General features: G+C 41.7%; 1 protein-coding gene across 2 annotated transcripts in view; it reads right to left on the bottom strand.

Annotated features, from left to right (window-relative positions):
- The window catches only part of MAN2A1 (mannosidase alpha class 2A member 1), a 314,922-nt gene that overhangs the window by 20,655 nt on the left and 266,764 nt on the right, over nucleotides 1–27,503 (bottom strand). The window contains exons 17-21 of one of the 2 annotated variants that reach the window (XM_073624602.1): nucleotides 27,057–27,211; nucleotides 24,228–24,369; nucleotides 17,222–17,355; nucleotides 15,796–15,990; nucleotides 6,143–6,247 (exon numbers count right to left, since the gene is read on the bottom strand). In XM_073624602.1, the coding sequence (XP_073480703.1) occupies nucleotides 6,143–6,247; nucleotides 15,796–15,990; nucleotides 17,222–17,355; nucleotides 24,228–24,369; nucleotides 27,057–27,211 (731 nt within the window). The remainder of the gene's footprint in view (nucleotides 1–6,142; nucleotides 6,248–15,795; nucleotides 15,991–17,221; nucleotides 17,356–24,227; nucleotides 24,370–27,056; nucleotides 27,212–27,503) is intronic. The other variant, XM_073624603.1, reaches the window with a different exon arrangement.

The following is a 27,503-nucleotide window of genomic DNA, read 5'->3' as shown; positions in this document are numbered from 1 at the left end:
GTTTTGTCCCCAGTTATCCAGAAGATCAGGCCCTAGTTCCAGTGACCCTTTCTTGGTCTGAGTCGTTCATCGAGACACAGGCTCTAATCGACTCTGGGGCTGCAGGCCTGTTCATTAATGGTGCCTTTGTGTGTAAGCACTCTGTTCCGCTGCAGCTTCGTGCCACTCCACTTGCCATTGAGGCTATCGGTGGGAGACCTCTACAGCCTGCCAATGTGACTCATGAGTCTGCTCCATTGACCACGGCCATAGGGGCTCTTCACCATGAGATAATCCAATTTAAAATAATTTCCTCACCTCATTTACCAGTAGTTATTGGTTATCCTTGGTTACAGAGGCACAACACCTCTTTTGATTGGCTTCGTGCTAAGGTTCTTTCCTGATCGCCACAATGCAGGAAGACATGTTTTCTGAAAGTGGCTAAGGTCTTGTGCACCCCTTTAAACTCCAACTTGCCGAAGAAGTATTGCAAATTTTGCGATGTCTTTAACAAAGGTCAAGCCGGTAGTTTGCCTCTGCACCGGTTGTATGATTGCGCAATTGACCTTCAACCTGGTGCCATACCCCCTTGTTTTTGGGGCTACCCTTTGTCAGAGGACAAAGCCATGGAGGATTATGTTTGAGACACACTCGAGATTTCATCCGTAGATCCTCGTCTCCTGCTGGTGCTGGTTCCTTCTTTGTGAAAAAGAAGACTAGTGAACTGAGACCTTGTATTGATTATAGGGGTCTCAATCGCTTCACGATTAAGAACGCGCATCCGATTCCTTTGATTACAGAGTTATTTGACCACCTCAAGGGAGCAACGTTTTTTTTACGAAGCTTGATTTGTGATGAGCATGCAATCTTGTGAGGATCAAGGAGGGCGACGAATAGGAAAACTGCGTTTAATACCAGAACAGGACATTATGAATACTTAGTTATGCTGTTAGGGCTTTGCAACACTCCAGGAATTTTATCAACAATGTCCTCCAAGATTTGTTGCAGCTATGTGTGGTGGTTTATCGAAGATATCCCCATTTTCCTAATCCCTAGAGAACCATCACATAGATGTCCGCCGTGTGCTGCAGAGGTTGAGAGATAATAACCTGTATTGCAAATTGGAGAAGTGCGAGTTTCATTGCGAACAGGTTAAATTCCTGGGTTATGTCATTTCCACTGCTGTTTTTATGATGGACCCAGAAAAACTTTCGGCAGTACTACAGTTGCCCCGACCCGTGGGTTTACGACCATTGCAGCGTTTTCTTGGCTTTGCCAATTATCAAAAGTTTATTCGTAACTTCTAGTCTCTGGTCAAACTGTTGACTAATATAGCCAGAAAGGACGGTAACCCACAGAATTGGTCACCAGATTCCATTAATGCCTTTGAGAGTCTCAAGGCTGCCTTTGCTTCTGCTCCTGTGTTAGTACATCCTGATCCTACAGTAGCTTTCATCCTTGAGGTTGGTGCATCCAAAACTGGAGTTGGTGCCCTGCTGTCTCAACATCCTACCTCTGAGAGTGCTATGCATCCTTGTGGCTACTTTTCCAAGAAATCATCTCCTGCGGAATGCAATTATGAGATTGGGGACAATAGTTAGCGATCATTTTAGCCTTTAAAGAATGGAGGCATCTCCTCGAAGGTACCACTGTGCTGGTTCTTATTCTGACTGACCATAAGAATCTCACATTCTTGTCTGAGGCTAAACGCCTCTCTCCCAGAAGGGCGCGATGGGCTCTTTTCTTGTCTAGTTTCAATCACATAGTCTCATTCTTACCTGGTACTAAGAATGTAAGGGCTGATGCTTTGTCACGACAGTTTTCCTCCACTTCCAAGATGGAGTCAGTTTCTGTGATTCCTCCTGATCATATTCTGGCTACGGTTCGCACCAGTCTCACTTCTCCTTTGGGTGACAAAATTCTTGCTGCTCAGGTCTATTCTCCTCCTGAGAAACATTGTGAACGCTGCTTTGCCCTTGAGAGTCTCCGTACTGCCAGACTTACCATTCTCCCATTCTGCTGGCCACCCAGGGAAGATTCAACTCTTTTGGGCCATTTCCCAACAATTCTGGTGGCCTAGTCTATGTGTTGATGTATCCGCCTTAGCTGCTTGTTCCGTGTGTGCTCAGAGTAAGACACCATGACACCTTTCAGTGGGCCTCCTACAACCCATACCCAATGGAGAGAGGCCTTGGATCCACCTGTCAATGGATTTCATTGTGGTGTTGCCCAGCTCTCAGGGCAACATAGTTATGCTTAGGGTGGTTGACTGGTTCTTGAAAATGTCTCATTGTATTCCACTTAAGAAGTTGCCCACATCTAAAGAACAGGCTTCCATTTTTGTTCAGATCTTTCGCTTACATGGGCTACCCAAGGTGATCGTCCCAGACAGGGGTAGCCAGTTTGTGTCCAGGTTTTGGCGAGGCTTTTATGCACAGTTGGAATTCAGCTTTCTTTCTCCTCTGCGTATCACCCGCCAACCAGTCTTTGGAATAGTTTTTAGGTTTCTACATTTCTGACCACCATAACAACTGATTAGACCTCTTACCTTGGGCGGAGTTTGCCCGCAATAATGCTGTCAATACCGCTTCCCTACAGGTCCAAGAGAGTCATTGCAATGTGCCAATGATAGGTACAGACTCCATTCTGACCGCAGACCCCTACCAAGTTGGGGACAGGGTCTGGCTGTCATCTCGCAACCTCCAACTCCCGTGTTCCCTAATTAAAACTGGCAACAAGGTTCATTGGGCCTTTCCGTATTCCCTGTAGGATCAACCCAGTGGCTACGCGTTAGACCTTCCTACTGATATGCATTTTTCAAATGTATTTCATGCCTCCTTATAAAAACCTTTGGTATGCAACCATTTCACCACTTCGGTACCATGTCCTCACCCAGTTCAGGTTGAGAACCATGAGGAATATGAGATACAATCACAGATTCCCATAGCTTCCGGGGGCGCATACAGTACCTGGATCATTGGAGGAGGGACACTCTTGGGTCTCATGCTCAGACATACATGCTCCTGTTCTCCTCCGTGCCTTCCATAGATGTTTTCCCCTCAAACCTGGTGGCCCTCCAAGGGGGAGGGGTCGTTGAGGAGGGGGTACTGTCAGGGCTGGGCTCAGCCCTTCCTTTTCAGACCTCTGTGCTCAGCTGTCAGTTAATTGCCAAAGACTCTTCCTTCCATAGTGACTCACCTGGTCTTCATTTTCTGCTCATCAGCTAGAACTGCCGGTTATATAAACTCCTTGGATGGGATTTTCTGTGCCTTTGCCTTGCTCAACATATCCAGACTGCTGTGTTTTCCTGTGAAAGACTTTTGCTTGGCTGACTTTCCTTCTGGTTCCTGATCCTGTTTGGGGCACCCGACTTCGCTGATCTCTGGACTCGTTTCTCTGGCTTGTTCCGACTACCCGCCCTGGTTACCCAACTCTGGCTATGTTTGTTCTGTTTATACCATTTTACCATTTTATGAAATAGTGTGATGTTTACTGTACTTCTGTCTCAGTCCGATTCATGGTTCCTGACACTTATGCAGTTGAAAACAAAGTGCATGTGATCACTTTAAAAAAAAAAAAAAAAAAAAAAGGGAACAAAAAAAAAAAAAAAGGTATTTATGTTTTTTTTTTATATGCATACGCAAATATTTTGCCTTTCATTTCTATTTTAAGCTGAATGGATCATTGTACAAGATGAGGGTTCACATATAAAAACTGCGCTTAGTGTATCAAAATATTATACAAATTAATATGCACACATATATATCTTATACATTCCAAATAGTGATGAAGGTTCATATACACTTTAAAACTGTAAAGGCTCTTAATAAACATGTTGTAACTTAACTTATGAAACCTATAACCTTGTCAGTCCTGAGAAGCTTCAACACCAGACTGTTAGGGAATTGTCATGGTATACTCCGATTCCCAGGAGAATGTGAATAAAGTCGCTGCACTGCTGGCTGGGTTTCCAGTGTGGTCTTATAGGTGGGAAGCCAGTTTATCGGTAAGGGGATCAGCTAGGACAGACCATCCGGGAGCTGTATATTGGCTATACTTCCTGGCTAGGTGCAATTAGCTCAATACCGTGTAAAGGAATGCAACCCATGTTAAAGATATTCATAAGTATTCATCCATTCCTTGGTGAAATGTGGGGAAGTTCTGTTGTGACACGGTACATGTGTTTCAATCTGTACTTGTTGGGTGGGAGAAATGTGGATCTTCTGGGTTCATATGTGTAGTGTGGGAAGATGGCTGCTGTAAGTATAGATTCAGAAAGAATGTGGATGCTCTGGTGTGCTTGCTTGATCCTGGGGTGTTTTAAGGTTCACTTGACCCAGGGGTTGCTGGTGGATCTGCCCAGTGTTTGTTCATTGATCTGGGGCATCTGGTGCATCATGGAAGGATTTGCTGCAGGTCTCTGGCTAGACCAATTTCAGGAGTAACGTCCAGATACCTGAACAAGTCTTGGAGTTAGTTGTGTTGGTAAATGGTGAAGACCCCTGAGAGCTTTCTTGTAAAAAGGATGGCCTCATTTTGTACAATGTGTCCTGGTTTTGAAGATCTAGAAGTGGCTTTACTATGTAATGCTGTTTATGTGCGTCTTCGTCAGGGAGAATTGGGATAAAATCGGGCAGTAGGTGTACAATTGCCCCAAAGTCTATGGGACCCAACTGTCATGCCAGCATCATGATGTCCTCTGATTGTGTAATGATGAACCTGACATAGCACGTCTCTGGGGAGGTCAGATCTGGCATTGCACAACCCCAGAGCGCAATGTACTAAATCTAATTCCAGTTCTACAGTGGGTGAAGTCCCCACAATGTTGTGGAAAACGGCTACAACTGTAGCTTTAAGGCCACCCCCCTTGAAGCCTCCAGGATGCCTCAGAACATGTTACAGCAGCTCCTGTCTTCTAGGTCTTTTGGTCGCAGCTGCGGGTGGGCAGCTGTAAATTTCAAGGGCAACCAGCCATGACTCCTATGAGGAGGAAGTGGTCTCGAAGGAAAGCCAATTGGTGGCTTGTTGTGTGAGGTTCTCTACCTATTTTTGCAGTGAAAGCTTGAACAGCTGAACCCATCTATCAAAATCTTCTCCAGTAGGCAGTCGTTTCAGAATTTCCAGGTTAGCTGTTATGTAAAGCTCATAGCAGCAGAACTCGTAGCTCACTAGGAATGGACACAGAAGGTGGCTCTGCATCTCTAGAGGTGCTCAAACATATAGAGGCAAATAGGGAACTCTAGACCTTTGGTTCCAGTGATATGACTGGAGAGTCAAGTCTGAGCATGGTAGAGCTGTAGGCTCAGCATCAGTGTTGGGTGGATCATCCCTTTCCCAAAACCAATAGAAAATGGAGTTGGCACCATCTTGCTCTCTGGTGGAGTCTTGGTGCTTCAGACCGCATGCATCAGTAAGCATTGGATGTCAGAGTTCACAGAGGCGCGAGAAGCTCTTTGGGATCATCTCTGATTAGACGTAAGTGGGTTTAGGCATTAGAGGATCAGAAAATATCACCTTGGTTAGTGCAAAGCTCCTGCAGGTGCTTCTTCATGCTCTCATGAGTCAACCATGTGTCCTAAAGGTTTATTTTGTGTAAGAGACACTTTTTAATGGATTGAGGTGGCTGCACAGTTTGCAACAATTTTCATGGTAAAGTTTTGTTTCCTTGTTTGCATCCCTATATAATGACGTTACCTGCTGAAATATTTATATCTCAGCTTGTGAGACAGTACTGCATCTGAAAAATTAATGTTTAGTGCAAATAAAAAAAAAAAAAGGATCATGGACAGTACTATGTTGGCTACCAGATACGGGTACCATTTACCTTAAGCATGATCTAAGACTACATACAAACATTTGAAAGAACCACAATTCTGAAAAGCTGTGGTGGATAGTGCTGCTGGTTACTAATGCTTTGCAGTGCTGCTATCTTACATTTTTTTTTATTACTATTATTATGTCCAGAAACATATCTAACCAATGATTTTTTTTTTAGAATTTCCAAACCTAAGAAAATCTGATACATTTAATACATTACATTTTAGATTTAAATGTGGCTCGGCTACATAACAATACCCCAATTGTTTGGCTGGCTAAGACCTAAAGTTCACAAAAGCTGAGGTATAAGAAAAAAATTGCACAGTACTCCTTTGAAGTGAAATACCTTTCCCTGAGATGTAGAGCAGAAAAGACCAAGTTCTTTATTTGCAAACATGCAATCAAATCCTTTCCTATGCAGAATTAGCGCTGCCTCTTCTGATGGCCCAACCTGATTGCAAGCATAAAGACATCAGTTTAGAAATATTCTTTTGACAAAACAGTCATTTTTTTTCTTACATTAAAAATTCATAATTAATGACATGCCAGAAAAGCATAACTAATTCTTCTGCATAATTCATACATTAAACAATTCTATGCCTTAGTGCTAAAATTAAATTGTCCACCTGTAGTTCACTACACAGAGCCATATATGGCAGTAATCGATACAGAAAACAGCAGGGTACAGTAGCATGTCAGTCATAAGTGGAACACAAAATTACTGTTTGAAATTGTGTCAAGCTAAGAAACCGATGCCGCTGATATAATTTTTGAAGTTTAAAATAGGCGTAATACCTTGCTTGGTATCTCACCAACAGCTACAGAAAACACACATCAAACCAAATAAAGGCCTAACCTGGTAAAACTTATCATTAGAAGAGAAAAAATATTGCAGGAAAAACAAAACAGAATACAGAATAGAAGTGAGGGAAGACTGCTGTCCTGGAAGCTTATTGGAAGTCATTTTGTGAAACGAATTCTCCAAGGGCAGTATAACATGGGAAAATCATATCTTCTAAGCAGGGACTAAGACTTGCAAAAGTTTCATCCAGTATGTGTGAGGTTAATAATTCTGGTTTTTGCCAGGAAGAACAAATTCTTAGAATCTGTTAAAAACCTGACACCCTATGTCTAATAAAAGCCCAGACCGAAACACAGAATAATCCTGTCATTAAAAAAATAATAGGTTTTCCCAACTTATAAGGCCTGCATGTAATGGCAATCAAGAATGTTCAGAACCTATTCTGTCTGTCTCAAAGCGCATGTAAACCCAAGAACAAAAATGTAATATATTGCAGCTTAGATGTTGTGGCTGCATTCATTTTCTATTTTTTCCACAAAAAACACTTTTTTCACAGGTGTTGACAACATGAAATCACCTGAGCCTAAACTATACAGAAGCAGTTGAAAAAGATTTCCGATATCAGTTATTTTTACATTAAGGGTGTACTATACTCACCTTGGCTCCAGTGATGCCAATGTCCTGGAGCTTCCCCCTGGCATCTTTGAGCAGCTGGCATCTGGGTATTGAATGGTGGCAGCTTTCATCTCCTGGGTGGGGATGACGTCACTCCTGCTAATACGCAGGAGTTTCATCGGCTTTGACATTGCTGAATTTCTAAAGTGAGCTGCTCGAGGTTGCAGTCAGGGAGGTAGCAACAAGGGGTTAAATAGGTATAACAAAAGCCTTTCAACAAAACTCCTGCAGACTCTCAGTCAGCTGTCTGCATGAACCTCTTGTATGGGAAGACAGTTACTCAACCACTTGCCAACCGCCTCACGACAATATACGTCGGCAGAATGGCACGGGCAGGCAGAATCACGTACCCCCCCTCGATCGGACCCCCCCCGATGCCCGAGGTGGTCGGCTTCTGTCTGGCAGCGATCAGACCTGAGGGGGAGGCCATTCATTCGTGGCCCCCCCCCTCGCGATCGCTCCCAGCCAATGAGAATCTTCCTCTGCCTCTGTAATGTAAACAGAGGCAGAGGAAGTGATGTCATCTCTCCTCGAGCCGGTCTCTTTCGTTCCGGCACCGAGGAGAGAAGACATCAAGTAAGTGCACCAAACACTACACTTCCAGTAGAACATGCCAGGCACACTTTTCACCCCCCAGTCAGCCCCCGATCACCCTGTCACACTGACACCAATAGCAGTTTTTTTTTTTTTTGCATTGGTGTCAGTTTGTGACAGTTATAAGTGTTAGGGCTAGCCCCCTTTAGGTCTGGGGTACCCCCCTTTAGGTCCAGGGTACCCCCCTAACCCCCCCTAGTAAAGGTTAACCCCTTGATCACCCCCCGTCGCCAGTGTCACTAAGCGATCATTTTTCTGATCGCTGTATTAGTGTTACTGGTGACGCTAGTTAGGGAGGTAAGTATATAGGTTCGCCGTCAGCGTTTTATAGCTACAGGGGCCCCCATATACTACCTACTAAAGGTTTTAACCCCCTGATTGCCCCCTAGTTAACCCTTTCACCAGTGATCACCGTATACCTGTTATGGGTGACGCTGGTTAGTTAGTTTGTTTTTTATAGTTTATTATAGTTTTAGGGCACCCGCCGTTTATTACCTTATAAACGTTTAACCCCCTAATTGCCCGGCGGTGATATAAGTTACGTTTTTAGGGTCAGATAAGGTCTGCGTCGTGTCAGGTTAGTGACAGTACCGCTAACACCCACGCACGCAGCATACACCTCCCTTAGTGCTATAGTATCTGAACGGATCAATATCAGATCTATACTAGCGTCCCCAGCAGTTTAGGGTTCCCATAAACACAGTGTTAGCGGGATCAGCCCAGATACCTGCTAGCACCTGCGTTTTGCCCCTTTGCCCAGCCCTGCCCACCCAAGTGCAGTATCAATCGATCACTGACACTTACAAAACACTAAGCACACATAACTGCAGCGTTCGCAGAGTCAGGCCTGATCCCTGCGATCGCTAACAGTTTTTTAGTAGCGTTTTGAATCAGTCGCTAACAGTCAGGAGCTTTTTGCCTGTGAGTCTCACTAGTGTACCCCTAAATTTAGAGCCAAAATGGCAAATCGAAGGTACACTAGTGAAGAGGCCTACACGTTTCTGAGCATGACAGATAGTGAAGAGGAAGTCACTCATCTGTCAGATTCAGGCTCAGAATACGATCCTGTAGAGGACAGCAGCTCCATGACAGATAGCTCTGACGACGGAGTTGTGGTCCCTGCTAAGGTCAGGCTGTACCAGACCACAATCTTCTTCTTCTGTCCCTGAAGTGCAAGAACCGCAGGTCCCTCGTATGAAGCAGAGCAGTACTAGCGCCGCTATTCCTTCTGGTGAACTGGCAAGCACCAGCGGCTTAGTACACCCTGGTCGTACATCCAGCACTGCAGCATCACGTGGTGACGTGGCGAGTCCCATAAGTGCAGTTCAAGCTGGCGAGGTGGCAAGCACTAGTAGTGTCCCACTGCCACCAAGAAGACGAACACAGGCCCGTCATGTCCATAGTGCCCTTCCTGCCACATTCGCCAATCCAAATTGGGAACCCACCACTTCTGCAGCACCCGTACTTCCCCCATTCACTGGCCAACCCGGAATTCTGGTGGAAACAGTTGATTTTACACCACTGGATTTTTATTCGCTGTTTTTCACCGAAGATCTCTATAGATCTATTGTGGACCAAAGCAATTTATACACTGGTCAACACATCGCCACTATTCCCCAGTCCTCCCTTGCCAGAGATTGGAGACCAATTACGGTCTCCGAATTTAAGATCTTTCTGGGCCTTTCCCTCAACATGGGCATAACTAAAAAGAGTGAGTTGCGGTCATATTGGTCCACTGACCCAATTCACCATATGCCCTTGTTCTCTGCCTCCATGACCAGGGCACGATACGAGCAGATTTTGCGGTTCATGCACTTCAACAACAATGAACTCTGTCGTCCTTGTGGAGACCCTGGATACGATCGGCTCTACAAAATTCGGCCCCTCGTAAATCACTTCAACCAGCGTTTTGCAGACTTGTTTACTCCTCATCAAGTTGTCTGCGTTGATGAGTCCCTGATTACATTTTCTGGCCGCTTGTCATTCAAACAGTACCTTCCCAGCAAGTGTGCCAGATACGGGGTCAAGATGTATAAGCTCTGTGACAGGGCCACAGGCTATACATGTAGTTTTATGGTTTACGAGGGCAAAGAGTCACGTAGAGCCGACAAACTGCCCTGACTACATAGGAAGCGCTGGCAAGATAGTGTGGGACTTGGTGTCACCCTTATTTGGAAAGGAGTACCACTTGTACGTGGACAATTATTACACGAGCGTGACACTTTTTAGTAACCTTTTTGATCAACAGACTGGAGCATGTGGCACCGTGCAACCTAATCGTCGGGGCTTTCCCAGAGAGCCTGTTTGCAGTGTAATAACTTGCTCGCTATGAAGTGGAGGGATAATAAGAATGTTTTCGTTCTTACCTCCCTTCATGCAGACACGACGGTCCAAATTACTACGGCGACTGGTGTTGTGGAGAAACCCCTCTGTGTCCATGAATATAACCAACATATGGGAGGGGTGGACCTCAATGACCAGTTGTTGGCGCCGTACCTAGTTGCCTGTAAGGCCAGACGCTGGTACAAAAAAGTGTCTGTTTATTTATTTCAATTGGCTTTGCTGAACGCTCATGTGCTATACAGAGCTTTAGGACTGACTGGATCCTTCCTTAAATTCTAGGAAGAGATCGTCAGAGCCCTTCTGTATCCAGATGGTGCTCCACCTCACCTTCCCCAACCAAATGCAGTAAGCCGGCTGCATGAGAGGCATTTTCCTTATGTCCTCCCGAGTACCCCTACCCAACGAGCCCCCCAAAGAAGATGTCGTGTCTGCAGAAAGCACGGATATAGGCGTGACACCCGGTATTATTGGCCCTCCTGTCCTGACAATCCTGGTCTATGCATTGGTGAATGTTTTGAACGCTACCATACACTAGTTGAGTTTTAGCGTAGGGTACAGCATTGCACAGACTAGGACACACTTTCACAGGGTCTCCCAAGATGCCATCGCATTTTAAGAGACCCAAACCTGGTACCAGTTACAATAGTTAAAGTTACTAAAAAAAAAAAAAATAAAAAAACAAAAAAAAATAAAATAAAAAAAACAAAAATAGTTGTCGTTTTATTGTTCTCTCGCTCTATTGTTCTGCTTTGTTTTACTGTATTCTATTCTGCAATGTTTTACCATGTTTGCTTTTCAGATATGCAATTTTTTTATACTTTACCGTTTACTGTGTTTTGTTGGTAACCATTTTTTTGTTTTCAGGTACGCCATTCAGCTGCAGAGCGGATTTATTTATCTTGACAGCAACAGCGTTTGCTCCCATGATACATAAAGCCGTGACTCCAGCGCTGTCGGAGGTGATTTCACCACCACAGTTACATACTTCAGCATATATGCCGAAGCATGGGGGCAGCAGTGGGTGGAGGAGCGATTTGCTCCTGCCTTTTGTGGGAGGATGCCCCCATGCTTCAGCGTATATATATTTTAGGCACAGGTTGCGTTAAATGTTTTTTTTTTACTATTTTTTTTTTGTATTTGCTTTGCAGGTATGGTAAGTCTTACTGTAATACTGTAATGTTACTTTGTTTTGTTAACCATCATTTGCTTAGTAGGTACGCCATTCAGTTGCATCGCGGATTTACTTATCTTGACAGCAACAGCGTTTGCTCCCACGATATATAAAGCCGTGACTCCAGCGCTGTCGGAGGCGATTTCACCACCAGTGTTACATACTTCAGCATATATGCCGAAGCATGGGGGCAGCAGTGGGTGGAGGAGCGATTTGCTCCTGCCTTTTGTGGGAGGATGCCCCCATGCTTCGGCATATATATATTTTAGGCACAGGTTGCATTAAATGTTTTATTTTTAACTATTTTTTTTTTGTATTTGCTTTGCAGGTATGGTAAGTCTTACTGTAATGTTACTTTGTTTTATTGCTAACCATAATTTGCTTAGCAGGTACGCCATTCAGTTGCAGCGCGGATTTATTTATCTTGACAGCAACAGCGTTTGCTCCCACGATACATAAAGCCGTGACTCCAGCGCTGTCGGAGGTGATTTCACCACCACAGTTACATACTTCAACATATATGCCAAAGTGTGGGGGCAGCAGAGGGCGGAGGAGCGATTTGCTCCTAACTTTTGCGGGAGTATGCCCCCATGTTTCGGCATATATATACTGGTGCATGTATGCCCATCATTAGAAGTGGGTGGATGAAGGGAGGTATTCTAATGGTGGGCATACCCACCGATCAATCTCTTTTTTTCGTTCAGCCCACAGGCTGCATGTAAAAAAAGTTTACAATATATGCCCAACAAGGACCAGCAACGTACTGGTATGTTGCTGGACTTTGAGTGGTTATACCAGAATGATGCCTGCAGGTTTAGGTATCATCTTAGTATCATTCTTTTCAGCCAGCGGTCGGCTTTCATGTAAAAGCAATCCTAGTGGCTAATTAGCCTCTAGACTGCTTTTACAAGCATGCTTTTACAAGCAGTGGGAGGGAATCCCCCCCACCGTCTTCCATGTTTTTCTCTGGCTCTCCTGCCCCAACAGGGAACCTGAGAATGCAGCCGGTGATTCAGCCAGCTGACCATAGAGCTGATCAGAGACCAGAGTGGCTCCAAACATCTCTATGGCCTAAGAAACGAGAAGCTACGAGCATTTCATGACTTAGATTTCGCCATTGGGAAATTGGGAAAGCATTTTATCACACCGATCTTGGGGTGGTCAGATGCTTTGAGGGCAGAGGAGAGATCTAGGGTCTAATAGACCCCAGTTTTTTCAAAAAAGTAAAAAAAAAAAAAATATTTACATTCCCTGAGATAACAATAAAAATGATTTAAAAAAAATAAAAATGAAAGGAACAGTTTAAAAATAAGATAAAAGCGCAAAAAAAAAAAAAGCAAAAAAAAAAAAAAAAAAAAAAAAAAAAAAGCACCCCTGTACCCCCCTGCTCTCGCGCAAAGGCGAACGCAAGCGTCGGTCTGGCGTCAAATGTAAACAGCAATTGCACCATGCATGTGAGGTATCACCGCGAAGGTCAGATCGAGGGCAGTAATTTTAGCAGTAGACCACCTCTGTAAATCTAAAGTGGTAACCTGTAAAGGCTTTTAAAAATGTATTTCGTTTGTCGCCACTGCACGTTTGTGCGCAATTTTAAAGCATGTCATGTTTGGTATCCACGTACTCGGCCTAAGATCATCTTTTTTATTTCAAACATTTGGGCAATATAGTGTGTTTTAGTGCATTAAAATTTTAAAAAGTGTGTTTTTTTGCCAAAAAAAGCGTTTGAAAAATCGCTGCGCAAATACTGTGTGAAAAAAAAAAAATTAAACATCCACTATTTTAATCTGTAGGGCATTTGCTTTAAAAAAAAATATATAATGTTTGGGGGTTCAAAGTCATTTTCTTGCAAAAAAAAATTATTTTTTCATGTAAACAAAAAGTGTCAGAAAGGGCTTTGTCTTCAAGTGATTAGAAGAGTGGGTGATGTGTGACATAAGCTTCTGAATGTTGTGCATAAAATGCCAGGACAGTTCAAAACCCCCCCAAATAACCCCATTTTGGAAAGTAGACACCTCAAGCTATTTGCTGAGAGGCATGTAGAGTCCATGGAATATTTTATATTGTGACACAAGTTGCGGGAAAAAGACAAATTTTTTTTTTTTGCATGAAGTTGTCACTAAATGATATATTGCTCAAACATGCCATGGGAATATGTGAAATTACACCCCAAAATACATTCTGTTGCTTCTCCTGAGTACAGGGATACCACGTGTGAGAGACTTTTTGGGAGCCTAGCCGCGTACGGGGCCCCGAAATCCAAGCACCGCCTCCAGAGGAAGGTGAAAAAAACCCCAGAAAAGCAGGATCCAATTTGCTACAGCAGGGGAAAAAATTCCTTCCTGATCCCAGAGAGGCAATCGGATTTTCCCTGGATCAACTTTACCTATAAATGTTAGTACCCAGTTATATTATGTACATTTAGGAAAGAATCTAGGCCTTTCCTAAAGTGGATGTAAACCCCAATTTTTTTTTTCTTTTTATGTCATAATATAGTATAAGATTTACTATCATTTGAGCCCAGTCTTGCCACAAAGAATTAATCCATCTCTGAGCAATTCTCTTTTATTGTTCAGTGAGATAAATCTTGACAAACAGAGAAAAACTTTGTCAAATACTCCCCCTTGCTGTGAGTGACAGGTGATTTACATATCTCGTGCACTAGCCTAAGACACATGCATTATTTTTTAATTCCCTCCCACTCCTTTCTTCTGCTGCTTTGCCAGGATTGGATGTTCCACACCTCAGCATAATTGGGCATGCTGAAGTCACGTGGTTACTTTCCTGTCTTTTCACTGGATGTTAGAGATCATAGCAGAAGTTCAGTGTAAGAAATACACAGGAGAAAAATGCATATTGACAAGGGGAGTGTAGAGGTGGGCGGGGAGTCTACTGACATCACGAATCCACCCACTGAGCTCCAAACAACAGACCCACCCACAGAATATGTAGTTTTTCAGCTCTCATAACAGACAGAGGGGAGACGTTTGACAGGTAAAGATACATGCAGGAGGCATGTATATCCTTATAGATAACCCCTATGTCAGTAGTTTAGAAAGGATGATATTGGGTTTACATCCACTTTAAAGCAATCTACTGAGCTGGCCAGAACCACCTCTGGAGGGAGTCTATTCCACATTTTAACAGCTCTTACTGTGAAGAAACCTTTCTGTATTTACAGTATTAATCTAACTTTAACTACCTCCTGCCCGCCCTATAGACAAATAACGGCAGGCGGGATGCTCTGTTGTTCTGGGACGTCATATGATGGCAATCTCGAGCATGCTATGTCACTGGGACATGGTGCGACCCTGAGATCTATAAAGAGCCAATGACGTGGTTATTTACCCATGTGATCAGCTGTGTCCAATCACAGCTAATCACATGTAAACAAGGAAATGCCATTTATCGTCTCTCCTCGCATCACGCGGAGGAGAGGAGAGCCAATCAGCAACATCTCCTTACAGGGGAGACCTGTACAGATAATCAAGGCACTGATCATCAGTGCCCTGGTTATCAGTGCAGCCCCAACAGTGCCAAGCAGTGATGCCAGTCTAGGCCAACTTGTGCCCAGTGAGGCCAATCTGTGCCCTGTAGCCTCATCAGCACACATCAGTGACGGAGAAAAATTACTCATTATCAAATTTTCTGACAAAAATTATTTTTCTTAATTTCCGGTCTTTTTTCATTGTTTTAGCAAAAAATGAAAAACCCAGCTGTGATTAAATACCACCAAAAGAAAGCTCTATTTGTGTGAAAAAAAAGATAAAAATTTGGGTACAGCTTTGCATGACTGCGCAATTGTCATTCAAAGTGCGAACTGGCTTGGGCAGGAAGGGGGTAAAAGTGCCCTTTATGGATGCGGTTAAAGTGTATGTATAACCAAAATGTTTCTACCTCTGTTCGTTTATTTTTGTCTCTGGGCCTCCTTATTTCCGATCTTAGAGATGCAATACAAAAGCAGAGAGGAAAACGCTCCAAAAAGTGAGGAAATCCCAAGTTAGACAGTTGTTACCTGAACTAGTTTCTCATTGGAAGATCTCTTGCCTCTTTTTGGAGACAACATTTCAGATTTCCCATCTCTATCGTAAAAAAAGATTATATATATATATATATATATATATATATATATATATATATATATATATATATATATATATATATATATATACACATACATACACACACATATACATCCACACACACACATACTGTAAGATAATCTATATTTCCTTCCTTTCAAGAGAAACCATTAATAGGCATACATCAACTATAACAAACGCCAAATTTTTTTTTACATTGTATTTATCAACTCTATATAGAAGTATGATCCTTCTGTAGGTTCATTATATTCAATCGTTAAATTCCAACCCTCTATTTACAATGTAAACCTAGTCCTGTATGACCTCTGACATACCTTTGCTTGAATAGTTCGTAAATTAACTAAATGAACATCACAAGGCATTGAAGACATGAGAGGAGAGAAGGCATCTAGTAGTGGAGGAGCATCAGTGTCCATCATTGCAGCCATTGAGATTAATGGTTGGTTTAACGAGGTTGATGTTATATGACTTAAAAGGGATGGGTAACTGACAGCTCTTCTGTCTTCACCCTGTGCAGATAAAAAAAAAAAAAAAAGTTACAGGAACAACAAAAAAAAAAAAAATCAAAATGTATGGGCTGCCTGAGAAAGTAATAATATACAAGATATGATTTTGCAAGAAAAAAAAAAAAAAAGCTAGACCCTTACAGTGAAGCAGAAAAGGCTGGTGGAAAAAGACAACTTTATTATGCTGCATTACCACAAATGTATAAAACTAACAATGTCCTAAGTCAGCACTTGATGATCCTTAAAGTGTGCATTCTTCCTCCATCTTGGATAGACATCAATGCAACTAGTCCAGCAATGTGCAGACCTCCTTTGTCATCAACCGTGTTTGGCAGGAACTTCTGTCCATCTCAGAGGTGGAGGTTCACTGAGCGCTTGGGTGGGGTGAAATTCAAGATATTCAAGGCAGCCTAGAGACGACAATTGTTTCTGCAAACCTTTATGCAGTCTTCTGATTGAATGCAGCCTTGCCCAACTTTCCCAAATACTTTAACTGTGTTAGCAGCTCAGTGGCAATACCTAAGCTCCATTTCCAGGTATGGAATCTCCCCAGTCATACAGAAAGGTTTCTGCTAGCTATAGGAATTTTAAAGCACTTTTTAATATTTGCTATCAAGGGATTTGTTTATTTCAGATGCTTATGCTCATGTCATGTTTACATTAAGCCTTGTTTCGTAGTGCAGCACTATTGCAAAACTATAAAGTGTTTGCTGAATATCAAGGTTCCTTAGATTATTACACTTGAATGTGACTTGAATACTACTAAATAACACACACACATAAAGCACTGCATCTTTTTGCAATGCTGCTCCAGTGAATGGCCCCTATGCAGACATCCAGATTTGTTGCTTAGTGCCCACTCTCGTTTTATAAAGCAGCTTTGGAAAGGAATACTGCTTGGCTACAATGCAACGTCTATGCTGTGCCAATGATATCAAAATGGGTATGCAGCATTGTGGAGAAAAAGTTAAACCGAGGTGCGAATTAGATTTGGTGTTCATGGTCAGATTAGTGGATTTTTTAACCTTGGGAATTGTGAAATTAAGATAGGAAAAGTTTATTTAATTTGGTAGAGCACACATTCATTCTGTAAATGATGCATGGAATCACAGAAAAGAAACTGGGCATGTGCCTGTCGCCAGATGGGAAATTAACTGAAAGTATGTGCTTTCTATTGCAATCTCTACTGCACCCTTTGCTTTGGAGTACATGCATGGCAAATACGCTTACAAACCTCATGTATTCCAGTCCTTTGCTCTAAAAGAAGCCTGAATAAATTAAATGTGATTTTGTTATCTTGAAGACCTTGCCCAAGACCACGATTATCATCCTGCATCAGTCGACGGTCCATGAACACTTCCAGCTGACCTTGGGAGTAAAATGAGGCAATGGTTTACACAATCAAATGTCTGGAAACATTACATTTAAATTACAGTTTAACATTATGTTACCTTCATTTTCTCCATAAAACAGATAGAGATGTCAGGCTTAATATGCATTGTGAAGCTTGCAATAAAACAAAAGAAGCGAAACATCCAGCTTAGAAGAGAGCAATTTTTCCCATCTCTGCAGACATGTCTGTTAGGCTAAACTGGCTTTTAGGGAGCCAATAACTTTCAGCTGTATTTCACCAATTTTGGAACTGCCTACAGAACCAGGCAAGAGCTACTTTACAATAAGGAATATTATACCCATTTTGTTGTTATACAGGAATAGATTTAAAAAAAATATATATATCTACATAGATCTATATCTATATAGATCTATATAGATATAGCTATATCTATATAGATCTATATAGATAGATCTATCTATATAGATATATCTATATATATGGGCAGTATCTGGCGATACTGTTTTGCAGCAGCCTTGAATGAAACTGAGCATAAAGAACGGCCTTGAATGAAGCCACCATCTTTCCCAACAACCTCATGTAAAGCCGAATAGAAGGATTCTTATTTGCTTTGACCACCTGAATCAGTTCCTTTATGGTGCTGATCTTTGCCTGGGGCAAGAATATCCTTTTCTGGGCTGTATCTATGATCAGACCCAAGTATTCAAATCTCCTTGACGGTTTTAAGGAAGATTTCTCTAAGTTGAGAATCCAACCTAGGTATGCCAGGTAGTTGACTGTGGTGACCATACTTTGGTCTAAGCGGGCTACCGACTGGTCTATCAAGATCAGATCGTCTAGGTAAGCTATAATCGTTATACCTTGGGCCCTTAATCTGGCTAGAGGAGGGGCCAGGACCTTTGCAAACACTTAAGGTGCAGTAGCTAGACCGAAAAGCAGAGCTACAAACTGAAAATGAAGATTTTCTACCTTGAAACGTAGATATTTATGGTGAGCGGGGAAAATAGGCACATGGAGGTATGTATCCTTGATGTCGATTGACGCCAGAAGTTCTCCTCCTTGTAGGATGGAGACTACTGATCGGATTGACTCCATGCAAAAAGAGCAGATATTCAGGAACCTGTTTAGATCTTTGAGATCTGACATCTCCATTTGGTTTTGGCACCGTGAAAAGGTTTGAATAAAACCCCAATCCCTGCTCTTGCATGGGGACCACCGAGATCACTTTTTGAGACAAAAGATGGTCCAATGCTTGAAAGAGAGACTTATTTTTCTCTGGATCCTTGGGAACGTTTGAACTAAGGAGACGGGGACTCTCGGAACTCTAGCTTGTACCCTATAGCTATTGAGGAAGTCACCCATTTGTCTCGACACTCTTCCTGCCAGATCCTTGAGAACTGCAGAAGCCTTCCCCCCACTTCATAAGGAGGCTTTCGTATTTTGTTTTCTAGGTTTCTTTCCCCAGGACTTCTTTTGTCCCTGGGGTTGACCCTGAGGTTTACCTCTTGAACCAGATGGCGGAGGCCGTCGTGACAGCCTGGAGGCTGATGCCCCTGGCACTGGAGAAGAAGCTTGTTTAAATGAAATACGTTTACTGCTTTTCCTAGCTGGCAAAAAGGTACTTTTTCCACTAGAAATTTTTTAGATGTATTTCTCAAAATCATCCCCAAACAGCCATTCACCGCGGAAAGGTATACTAGCCAGGAACTTTTTGCAAGGCGGTTTCGGCTGACCAATTTTTCAACCATAGTATTCTACGCATATGTACCAGCCCAAACATAAGGCGCGAGGCCTGAAGAATAGAATTTCTCATAGCGTCTATTGCAAAACATAAGGCACCTGGTAGCTCGGCTAAATCCTGGGCCTGCTGATCAGGGATAACCTTGAGCACCTGTTTAAACTGGTCTTTGAAGGGTTGACATACACCTATTGCTGCCAACGCAGGCTGAGTCACTGAACCTGCCAGAGAAAATGCGTTTTTAATAGGAATTCCAATTTTTTTTATCCGTTGGATCCCTAAGCATTTGAGCATTGCCTACAAGTCAAACTTTTATTCACAGAGGATATAGTAGCGTTAATTGCTGGTATCTCCCACTTTTTAGTGAATTTTTCCTCCATAGGATAAAGTGTTGAAAACTTTTTGGGAGGGAAAAAAAAAATGCTCATCTGGGTGATCCCACTCAGAATACATAAGCTGTTCCAACAATGAATGGACAGGAAAGGCATGCACAGCTTGAGCAGGCTTTAGTGAACCCAAACAAGAAGTGGGCTCATCAACTGACTCAGTTAAGGGTAGCATAAAAGTGGAGCAGACCAACTCAGTAAGACATTGCACCATCAAGCTCTCAGATTGTGAAGCTTAAGGAGGTCCTTCCACATTTGACCCCTCAGAAGAGGAGTCATCAGCCTCTTCTCGTCCCCCTGAGGGAAATTCGTCTTCTCCCGCCCCCAGTTCCTCTGTCTGAGGTTCCCAGGTAGTGGAAGGGGACCTGTCGCGTTTTCTCCCACTCTGGGAAGATGCGATTAAAGCCACTAACCTTTCCTCCAATCATATCACAGCTAAGGAAAAAACCTCTTCAGTAATATAGACAGGGGCTGCAGCTTTGGAAACAGTTTCAATATTTGAAGGCCCCGATGGCTCACTCTGACCAACCACCTCAGATCTCTCAGGGGAGGATGCCATTGTAGAGATGAGACTAAGCTTCTTAGAGCTTGAGGGAGACACTTTTGAGCCCTTTTTTGGGGTGTTCCTACCACCCCTTCTGACCATAGCCCGAAGCACAAATGCAGACGTACTACCAGAAGAAATTGCACGCACTGCTTGAGCAAATAGTCCAGCAACTGTCGCTGCTATTAATGCTCACCCTGATGCTTCAGTAAATGTGCCAAGGGAATGCCTGTGTCACCACTTACATGCCCCCTTTCTGCTTGTGTCCCTCCGTCAGCTGCAGTCGGCAAAATTGAGCTTTTTAAAGGCCCAGGTACCATTCAATTCCGCCTGAAAAGACACTTTGAATGGATCCGGTTGCATAGCTTGGCCCAAAGGAAAGGAATATTCCAGTGGAGCTCAGCATAGCACATCTTTACTCGTGACCAACACCTAAGACACCGGTGAAAAAAAAACTGAGGTACTCCCAGTAGTGGGAGGGGTTATATAGGGAGTGGACTTCCCGTCTTAGGGTGTGCCAGTGTCCATCACTTAAAGGTGACCTATAACCCACAGAGTAACTACTATGGCTCTGTGTCCCGTGATGTACGATAAAGAAAACAAACCTAATAGTGTTAGATAATGCAGCAGCATCCACACATGTAGGACATCCAACATTAGACACGATTTAGTCTTCCAAAGCAAAATACACCTTTACACACTGTTACCGAATAGTATTCCAATACTCCTCCTCTCTCTCACCCAGCTAACATGACCCCAGTGCTCAGGAAGTGGGGCAGGAGCGGGAAAAACAAGCATGCTGCGCAGGCACCGGACGTCCTCCTTATCAACCGATTAGGTCATTGGTTGTTAGAACACCGGTGGCTAGAAGGTTTTATTGGTGCACAGTGAAAACCCATTGTTTGGTTTAACTAAAAGGCAGGCTTGATCCACCTGCTGGCTTTCATACAATTTTTGGCCAAATTTTTATTTGGCCAAGGCACTCCTGAAGAAATCTGAAGGCACCCTGGTTGAAAAAGGCTGTCTTGGATCATAGAGATTATCGGAGACTTTCCGGTCCTTGATTAACTCTATTGTAAGCTGCCGCAACCCCCGGATCGGATCTTGGGCTCCCAGGCAAGACGGGTAAGCCTGGGAAATTAGGAAACTGCATCGGGACGACCTCTCCCACTGCGTCAAAAAGCGGTTCAGCAGCTAATTAGCTGCTCGGATCACTTTTGGCAGAAAGAGAATCACCGGCTGAAAATGCAAATACCAGGGTTATGGCTGACCGCTGCAGCCATGGGGCTGGTAAAACCACTTAAACACAATCACGTTTATATATACACGTGATTGTGCGGCAAGTGGTTCTAAACTCAAAAACTTTACTTTAATGCATTCATTTGCATTGCTTGCCGAGGTGTGGCTTGCCAGTGCTGTACGTGTCTATGGACACACACTGTGAGGCTAGAGGAGCTTGTGCACACGGGTTCCCACTTTAGTGCCCAGCTTGCTAAGTGGATAGCCAGAGAAAAAAGGAGCAGAGGACAGTCAAAGAGGAGGTAAGGGACTGTTCTGTACAAAATTATTGCACAGAGCAGGTAAATATAGCTTTCTTTATTTTAAGACAAAGAAAAAAAATGTAACTTTAATATCACTTTAAGACCCAAGCAGTTGATTTATGATCAATTTTATAAAAGTGAGGAGAGAAGTGGAAGTCACTTTCTTCATCCTTAACATGCAATAATACTGTCAAGGTGGCTGTCTGATGGGTCTGTAACCATTAAAACACTGTTATTTGAAGACTGACTTTAAATAACTTTTTCACACGGTCAATACTCGAGGTAAGGGACACATGAAACAAATTACTTCAGTCAAATCCATCACAAATTGATCAAAAACTACAGAACATCAGAAATTGAGAAACCAAAATCTTGGTGAAAGGTGATAATCATCCTATTTATCTCACACAGCATACCACTAATATAGATGGATATGTACACAAAGGGGGGGGGGGGGGGGGTATTAATAAAGTTTACTAACTGCTTAATCTTAGAAATAATGTGGAATTTAGGAGAAGATAAAAGCAGGTGTTTATTTCCTTTATTTGGCAGTAGTATAAACACTTCATACATACAGTATAGCACTTACAACTAGCTGTGTCTACCACATTCATATAGACCTGGACTTTAAAGAACCAAATTTAACTACAGGTCAATAAGCTACCAGTATAAATTTGGATTAGAGATTACCAAGAAGAAACCCATACAGGAGTCATCTGACTAAATGTAATTGTAGGCTTGTTCTCCTGAAAACGGCAGCAGCATAGTGCTCATAATGCTGGGGCCCTATTCTTTCCTATGAGAAAGCTATATTCATGGTGGACTCCAGTGGTTGTTTGGAGTACAGCTCCTACATAGAAACTAATAGATTATTTCAGCATTGGTACTAGTCGGAGCAAATCAAGGGAGCTGATTGATTTACTAAAGGAAAACTGAACGAAAGTACAATTGTCTATTAACCACTTCCCAGCTGTTTATAAATGCCTTTGGGTTCAAGTGATTATACTAGGATTATGACTGCAGCTACAGTTAGACCCTGGTATTGTTCTTTTCAGCCTGCAATTCTCTTTTGGGGAAAAGTGATCTCTGCAGCTATACAGCCACTGGATTACTATTAAAGGTGGCGAAAGGGAGGGGGGGTCGCACACTTTATTGGGCACTCCAATCAGGAAGCCCGGTAAGGCATCAGCTCCCCAGACAAAGCGTGAGGAACAGATATTGTTCCTTCCACCGTGTGACATCAGAACCCGGAAGTAAAGAGGATTTAGTCACTTCCAGTTTTAGACTGATGTACACAAGCTGTTAATGGCTTGGGAAAGCAACTGATCAACTCGATCTCAGTTTGATCAGAAACTTTGGATAATAAATAAATGAATCATCCCTTGCGATGGCAATGAAATTGATCTAAAAAAGTAAAAATGTACAGTGTAAAAAAAAAAAAAAAAAAAAATTAATGTAATACAAAACAAAATTTTAAGTGCATCTATGTCGTGTGTGAGAAATAACGTAATAACATTTTTGTGAACAAAAAAAAATATTTTCAAGAAAAAAAAAAAATATCACAATTTCGAAAAACTCACCATGCCTCGTACTAAATACCCTGGACGGTCCACTTTCCAAAAAGGGGTCATTTTGGGGTATTTGTACTATCTTGGCATGTTAGCGCCTCAAGAAATGAGGTAATCAGTACATCTTGTGTGATCAATTTTTAATGATTGATACCATAGCTTGTAGACTGACTTTCACACAGACCAAATAACATGCACTGATCTAGGTGATTTTTAGCAATGAAAAGTGGCAATATAAATTTTGGTCAAAATTTATTTAGAAAAATGACTTATCTGCAAAACTTTATAACCAAAATGAAGAAAAATGTTGAAAAAGAAAAGCATTTTAATTTTTTTTCATTTGTAGCGTAAAAAAATAAAAATCCCAGTGGTAATTAAATGGTGATTACCACCAAGAGAAAGCTCTGTGTGAAAAAAATAACCATTTTATATGGGTACAGTGTTGCATGACTAATTATCAAAGTGTGACAGCACTGAAAGCTAAAAAAAAAAAAAAAAAAAAAAAAAAAAAAAAAAAAAAAGGCCTGGGCAGGAAGGGGGTGAAAGCACCCAGTATTTAAGCATGACATGTTAGGTATCCATTTACTTGGTGCAACACCATATTTTATGTTGGGTGTTATTTTTTCGTTCATTAAAACGCATTATAGTGTATTTTTTCATGAAAATTTGCGTTGATAATCCATTGCATAAATATTGTAGGACATAAATAATTGCAATAACCACATTTCATTCTCCAGGGGCTTAAAAAAATATATGGATGATTGGGGGGTTCTAAATTGTTTAGCCAAGAAAAAAAAAAAAAAATGTACATGCATGGGAAAAATGCCAGAATAGAGCTGGACTGGAACTGGTTAAAAAACAATGAAGAAAACCAATGAAAACCATAGCTTTACAGCCCAAATTCTGTAAATGAAAAAACATCTAATTGTGCAGTAATCCCTTGCTAATTCAGGCAGTACCGTTTAAATACAATTGAACTGAATAAACATTCATTTCCAATTCATTAAAAAAGACCATTCCCTTAGCCAAAGTCACTTCTAGGAAACAAACCTTGTCAAAGCGTAAAAATCGGGCAGTAAAGAATAAGTCAAGTACTATTATCTACTTACCATTTCTCAAACTGGCAATGCCAAGAGACTGTGCAGCATGCAGTGTTAATCGACTGAAAATGTCCTGAATATAAGCCATTGTGCTCATTGGATAAACATTAGCCTGAAGAGGTAATTTGTTCAAAGTTTGGCGTGGCTGGATCTGTGAATAATTAGGACCTCAATTACAAACATTGTATTCAAATTTTGATATTATATACACACACAAACATTTTTTTTTTAACCCAATCTCAGTTTCAGTTTAAAAGGTTTAGATTAAGCTACGAACTATGATGAGAAATGTACATGCTTAGAAGGATTTCCAGATTAGTAGACATTAGTACAAAACTTTTAGTTAGAAAGCAATGAAAATGTATGTGTAGCAGAATTACGACAAGCGAAAAAGAAAAGTAAACCAGTCTTCTCTGTTACTTGTAGTGAGTGGGTAAATGCTTAAAGTGGACATAAAACCCATTCATTTACCAGTTTCAAATTAATTTCATTTCCGCCATTGGTTGGGCTCTCAAACTGTCAAACCATCCAATGGCTGGTGTCATAACTGATCACATGTGAAGCATCATGGCAGTTGTAGATTAAACAGAGGCAAAGATGGCAGCTTCCTTGGCTGAAAACAATAGGAGGGTTTACTTACACTTTAAGCCTGACTCCCTCTAGGCTCACCTGCCCTCTGTCTATCCATTATAATGCATGTGCTTCACTGTGGAGGCTCTCAAAATTTACAGTTAGGCCAACCCTTGCTGCAGCACTGAGCAGATTTAAAAAGAAGCATATTCATTACTGTACACAAAGCCTGACTTGCACTACAGCAATACATTAGGAGTGTTCAATTGGTCTTTAAAAAAAACCTGTGCTCTGCCTACGCAGGGCAACGTAACAGCATAACAGTTATTTTTTTTTAAACCTCTTTTGCCAACTGAACTTTTTCATTTTACTTCACTCTGCCAACTGGAGAAAAAAAAAAATACCTTGAACTTTCAGATATAAAAGGGCCACGCAACTCTTGCGGTCATGTAACAGCTTTGGGAGTTTGCTACAGTGTTACCATAAAGGGAGGAGAGTCCTTAGCTCTGTGTAAGCTTCAATTACATGGATTCCAAGCTAACACAAGGATTTTCCTGGCACCCAAATACTGAATGGAGGAAAAAAAGTGATCATGTGCTGCAGCAAAGGGGACAATATAGAAAACCTGTTGCTTTACCCTGCATGAGCAAAATACAGGTTTGCATAAATATTCCCCTTTTCTTACCAAAGAGGTTCAGAACCACCATGCAGAATACAACTGCACTACATGCTACAAGTATACAGCAGTAACCATTTAATGAACTGTGCATATCTCCTTTTAAAGTCTGTGATTAAAGCAGTGGGAAGAAAATGTTAACCTTTACTATTCTAACTGCACCAGGAAAATTGAAACAAAAATGTAATGAGATGGTTATGGTAAGAAAATGCAACCTCTGAAGTTTCCTTTATACCAGTTTTCTTATTCAGTTTCAGAATGGATTAAGTAGTCAGGCTACTAAAGAGTGTAAAATAAGAAACGCCTGCACCTCACGTGGGCTCCAAGTAAAGTTTATTGGAATATGAAAATCCAAAATGACACCAGAGGACACCAGCAGTGGTCAAGGTAGATGCGTTTCCCACAACAGAAATGTGCTTAATCATTAGCATAAAGAGTGCAGCTGAGGTGCATCTCATGTGACAGTCATTACATAAATATATGGGCAGTCAATAAGCCTCAGCAGCAGCATCATCGCAAGCTCTGGAAAGTTTTATGCAATAGCAGTGGCAAAGATCTTGTCAGTAATCATGCTGCAAATTTTTAGCAATGCAATACCATATATGAAAAGGTCTGTTTACTTTGCCAGCACCCTCCACCCCTTGCTAAAACTCTGGAAATAAAAGTCAATAAAAGCTAAAAATAAAAACAAAAGAAAAAAAAAAATGATATGAACAATTCCTCTGGCTTCTCTGGTGCAGCAAGGTAGCATCATTATCCTCAGACGAGGTCCTGGATAAGGCCTGGTTCACACCTATGCGTTTTCCAAGGCATTTTCAGTTTTGCAGAAACGCACTACAGTCCATTTAACATGGTTTCCTATAAATCATGTTCACATCTCTGCATTTTTTGGAAAGGGACAGGGACTTGTGTTTTTGGTTCCATAGACTTCAAACGAAAACTCAGCAGAAATGCATCAAAAACACAATGCTTGCATTTTTGATGTCTCTGCAGTTTTCTTGCTTGCTTCTCTCGCATGACAACAGACACCTCCCAAAAAGCGCAATATGCATCAAAAACACCTGAGAAAAACGCAAAACACACCAAGTAGATGCATCAACAGAAAACTGCATTATGTGTGAACCAGGGACTGAACAGAGTACTTCAACTCTCGTAAGAGGATGCTTTTGCATAAGGTAGGGAACACCTGCTCAGCGAGATTTTGCTGGAAAAAAGGACATACTGTATGTTTGTTTTTATAGAAACCACTGCAGATTTCCCAAAAGTTAAATGTAGCTAGGCAACAATGTTAGATACAAAAATGGTACTTAAGCGAAATTCTTTAATATGCCTATAAGAAAGTTTGACTGTTGTGTACAAATTACTTTGTGAGATTTCGATTTCTCCAGTATGTTAAGGACATGTCTGCCTATTACTACAATAGGAAAAACTGAATTAGTAAACAAAATATTTTTAGAACAAAATAGGTTTAAGAAATCCTGAATAAACTATATATGTAGAGAGATAAGACAACAATATATTCATTGAACTGAAACTTTACTAGTTATTTGTTTGTTTTAAAAGACATTACCTTATTATAATGTAATGCGTACATTTATTTTATTGCAACATACCTGGTATCCATTTAGATCAGAGTAAAACCTATTTTGGCTGTTTATGTCTGAGGATATTCTCATGACAATTTCACGATTTGATTCTCCTCGAATGTCCACAATATTTGTTATTTCTGGAGACTGGCCTTCAAATCCTGTGAAAATAAAAATATCTGATCTGGTAATTTAAAGATTTAGTGAGCATTCTAGTTATGTAAAATAACCCCAAATTTGCCCTTATTTTAAACTCTAATTCTGGCCAAGGTAGATTTGCTCTCTATTCTCCAAGCACACAGCAAACATGACAAAGATCAGGGGTAGGTATCTGGTTAGATTTTGGAGATCTCAAATGTGGCCCAGACTTCTTGCTATGGTCTTAAAATCTTGACGGCGGATGTCACCAGGCCAATGTAGGCCCTAATGAAGTGCAGAATCTAAAGAACCCTT

Source organism: Aquarana catesbeiana, linkage group LG01, assembly GCF_042186555.1.
Source record: "Aquarana catesbeiana isolate 2022-GZ linkage group LG01, ASM4218655v1, whole genome shotgun sequence".
NCBI lineage: Eukaryota > Metazoa > Chordata > Amphibia > Anura > Ranidae > Aquarana > Aquarana catesbeiana.
The sequence above is the reverse complement of the archived record's forward strand: the minus strand, read 5'-3'. Positions and strand labels throughout refer to the sequence as shown.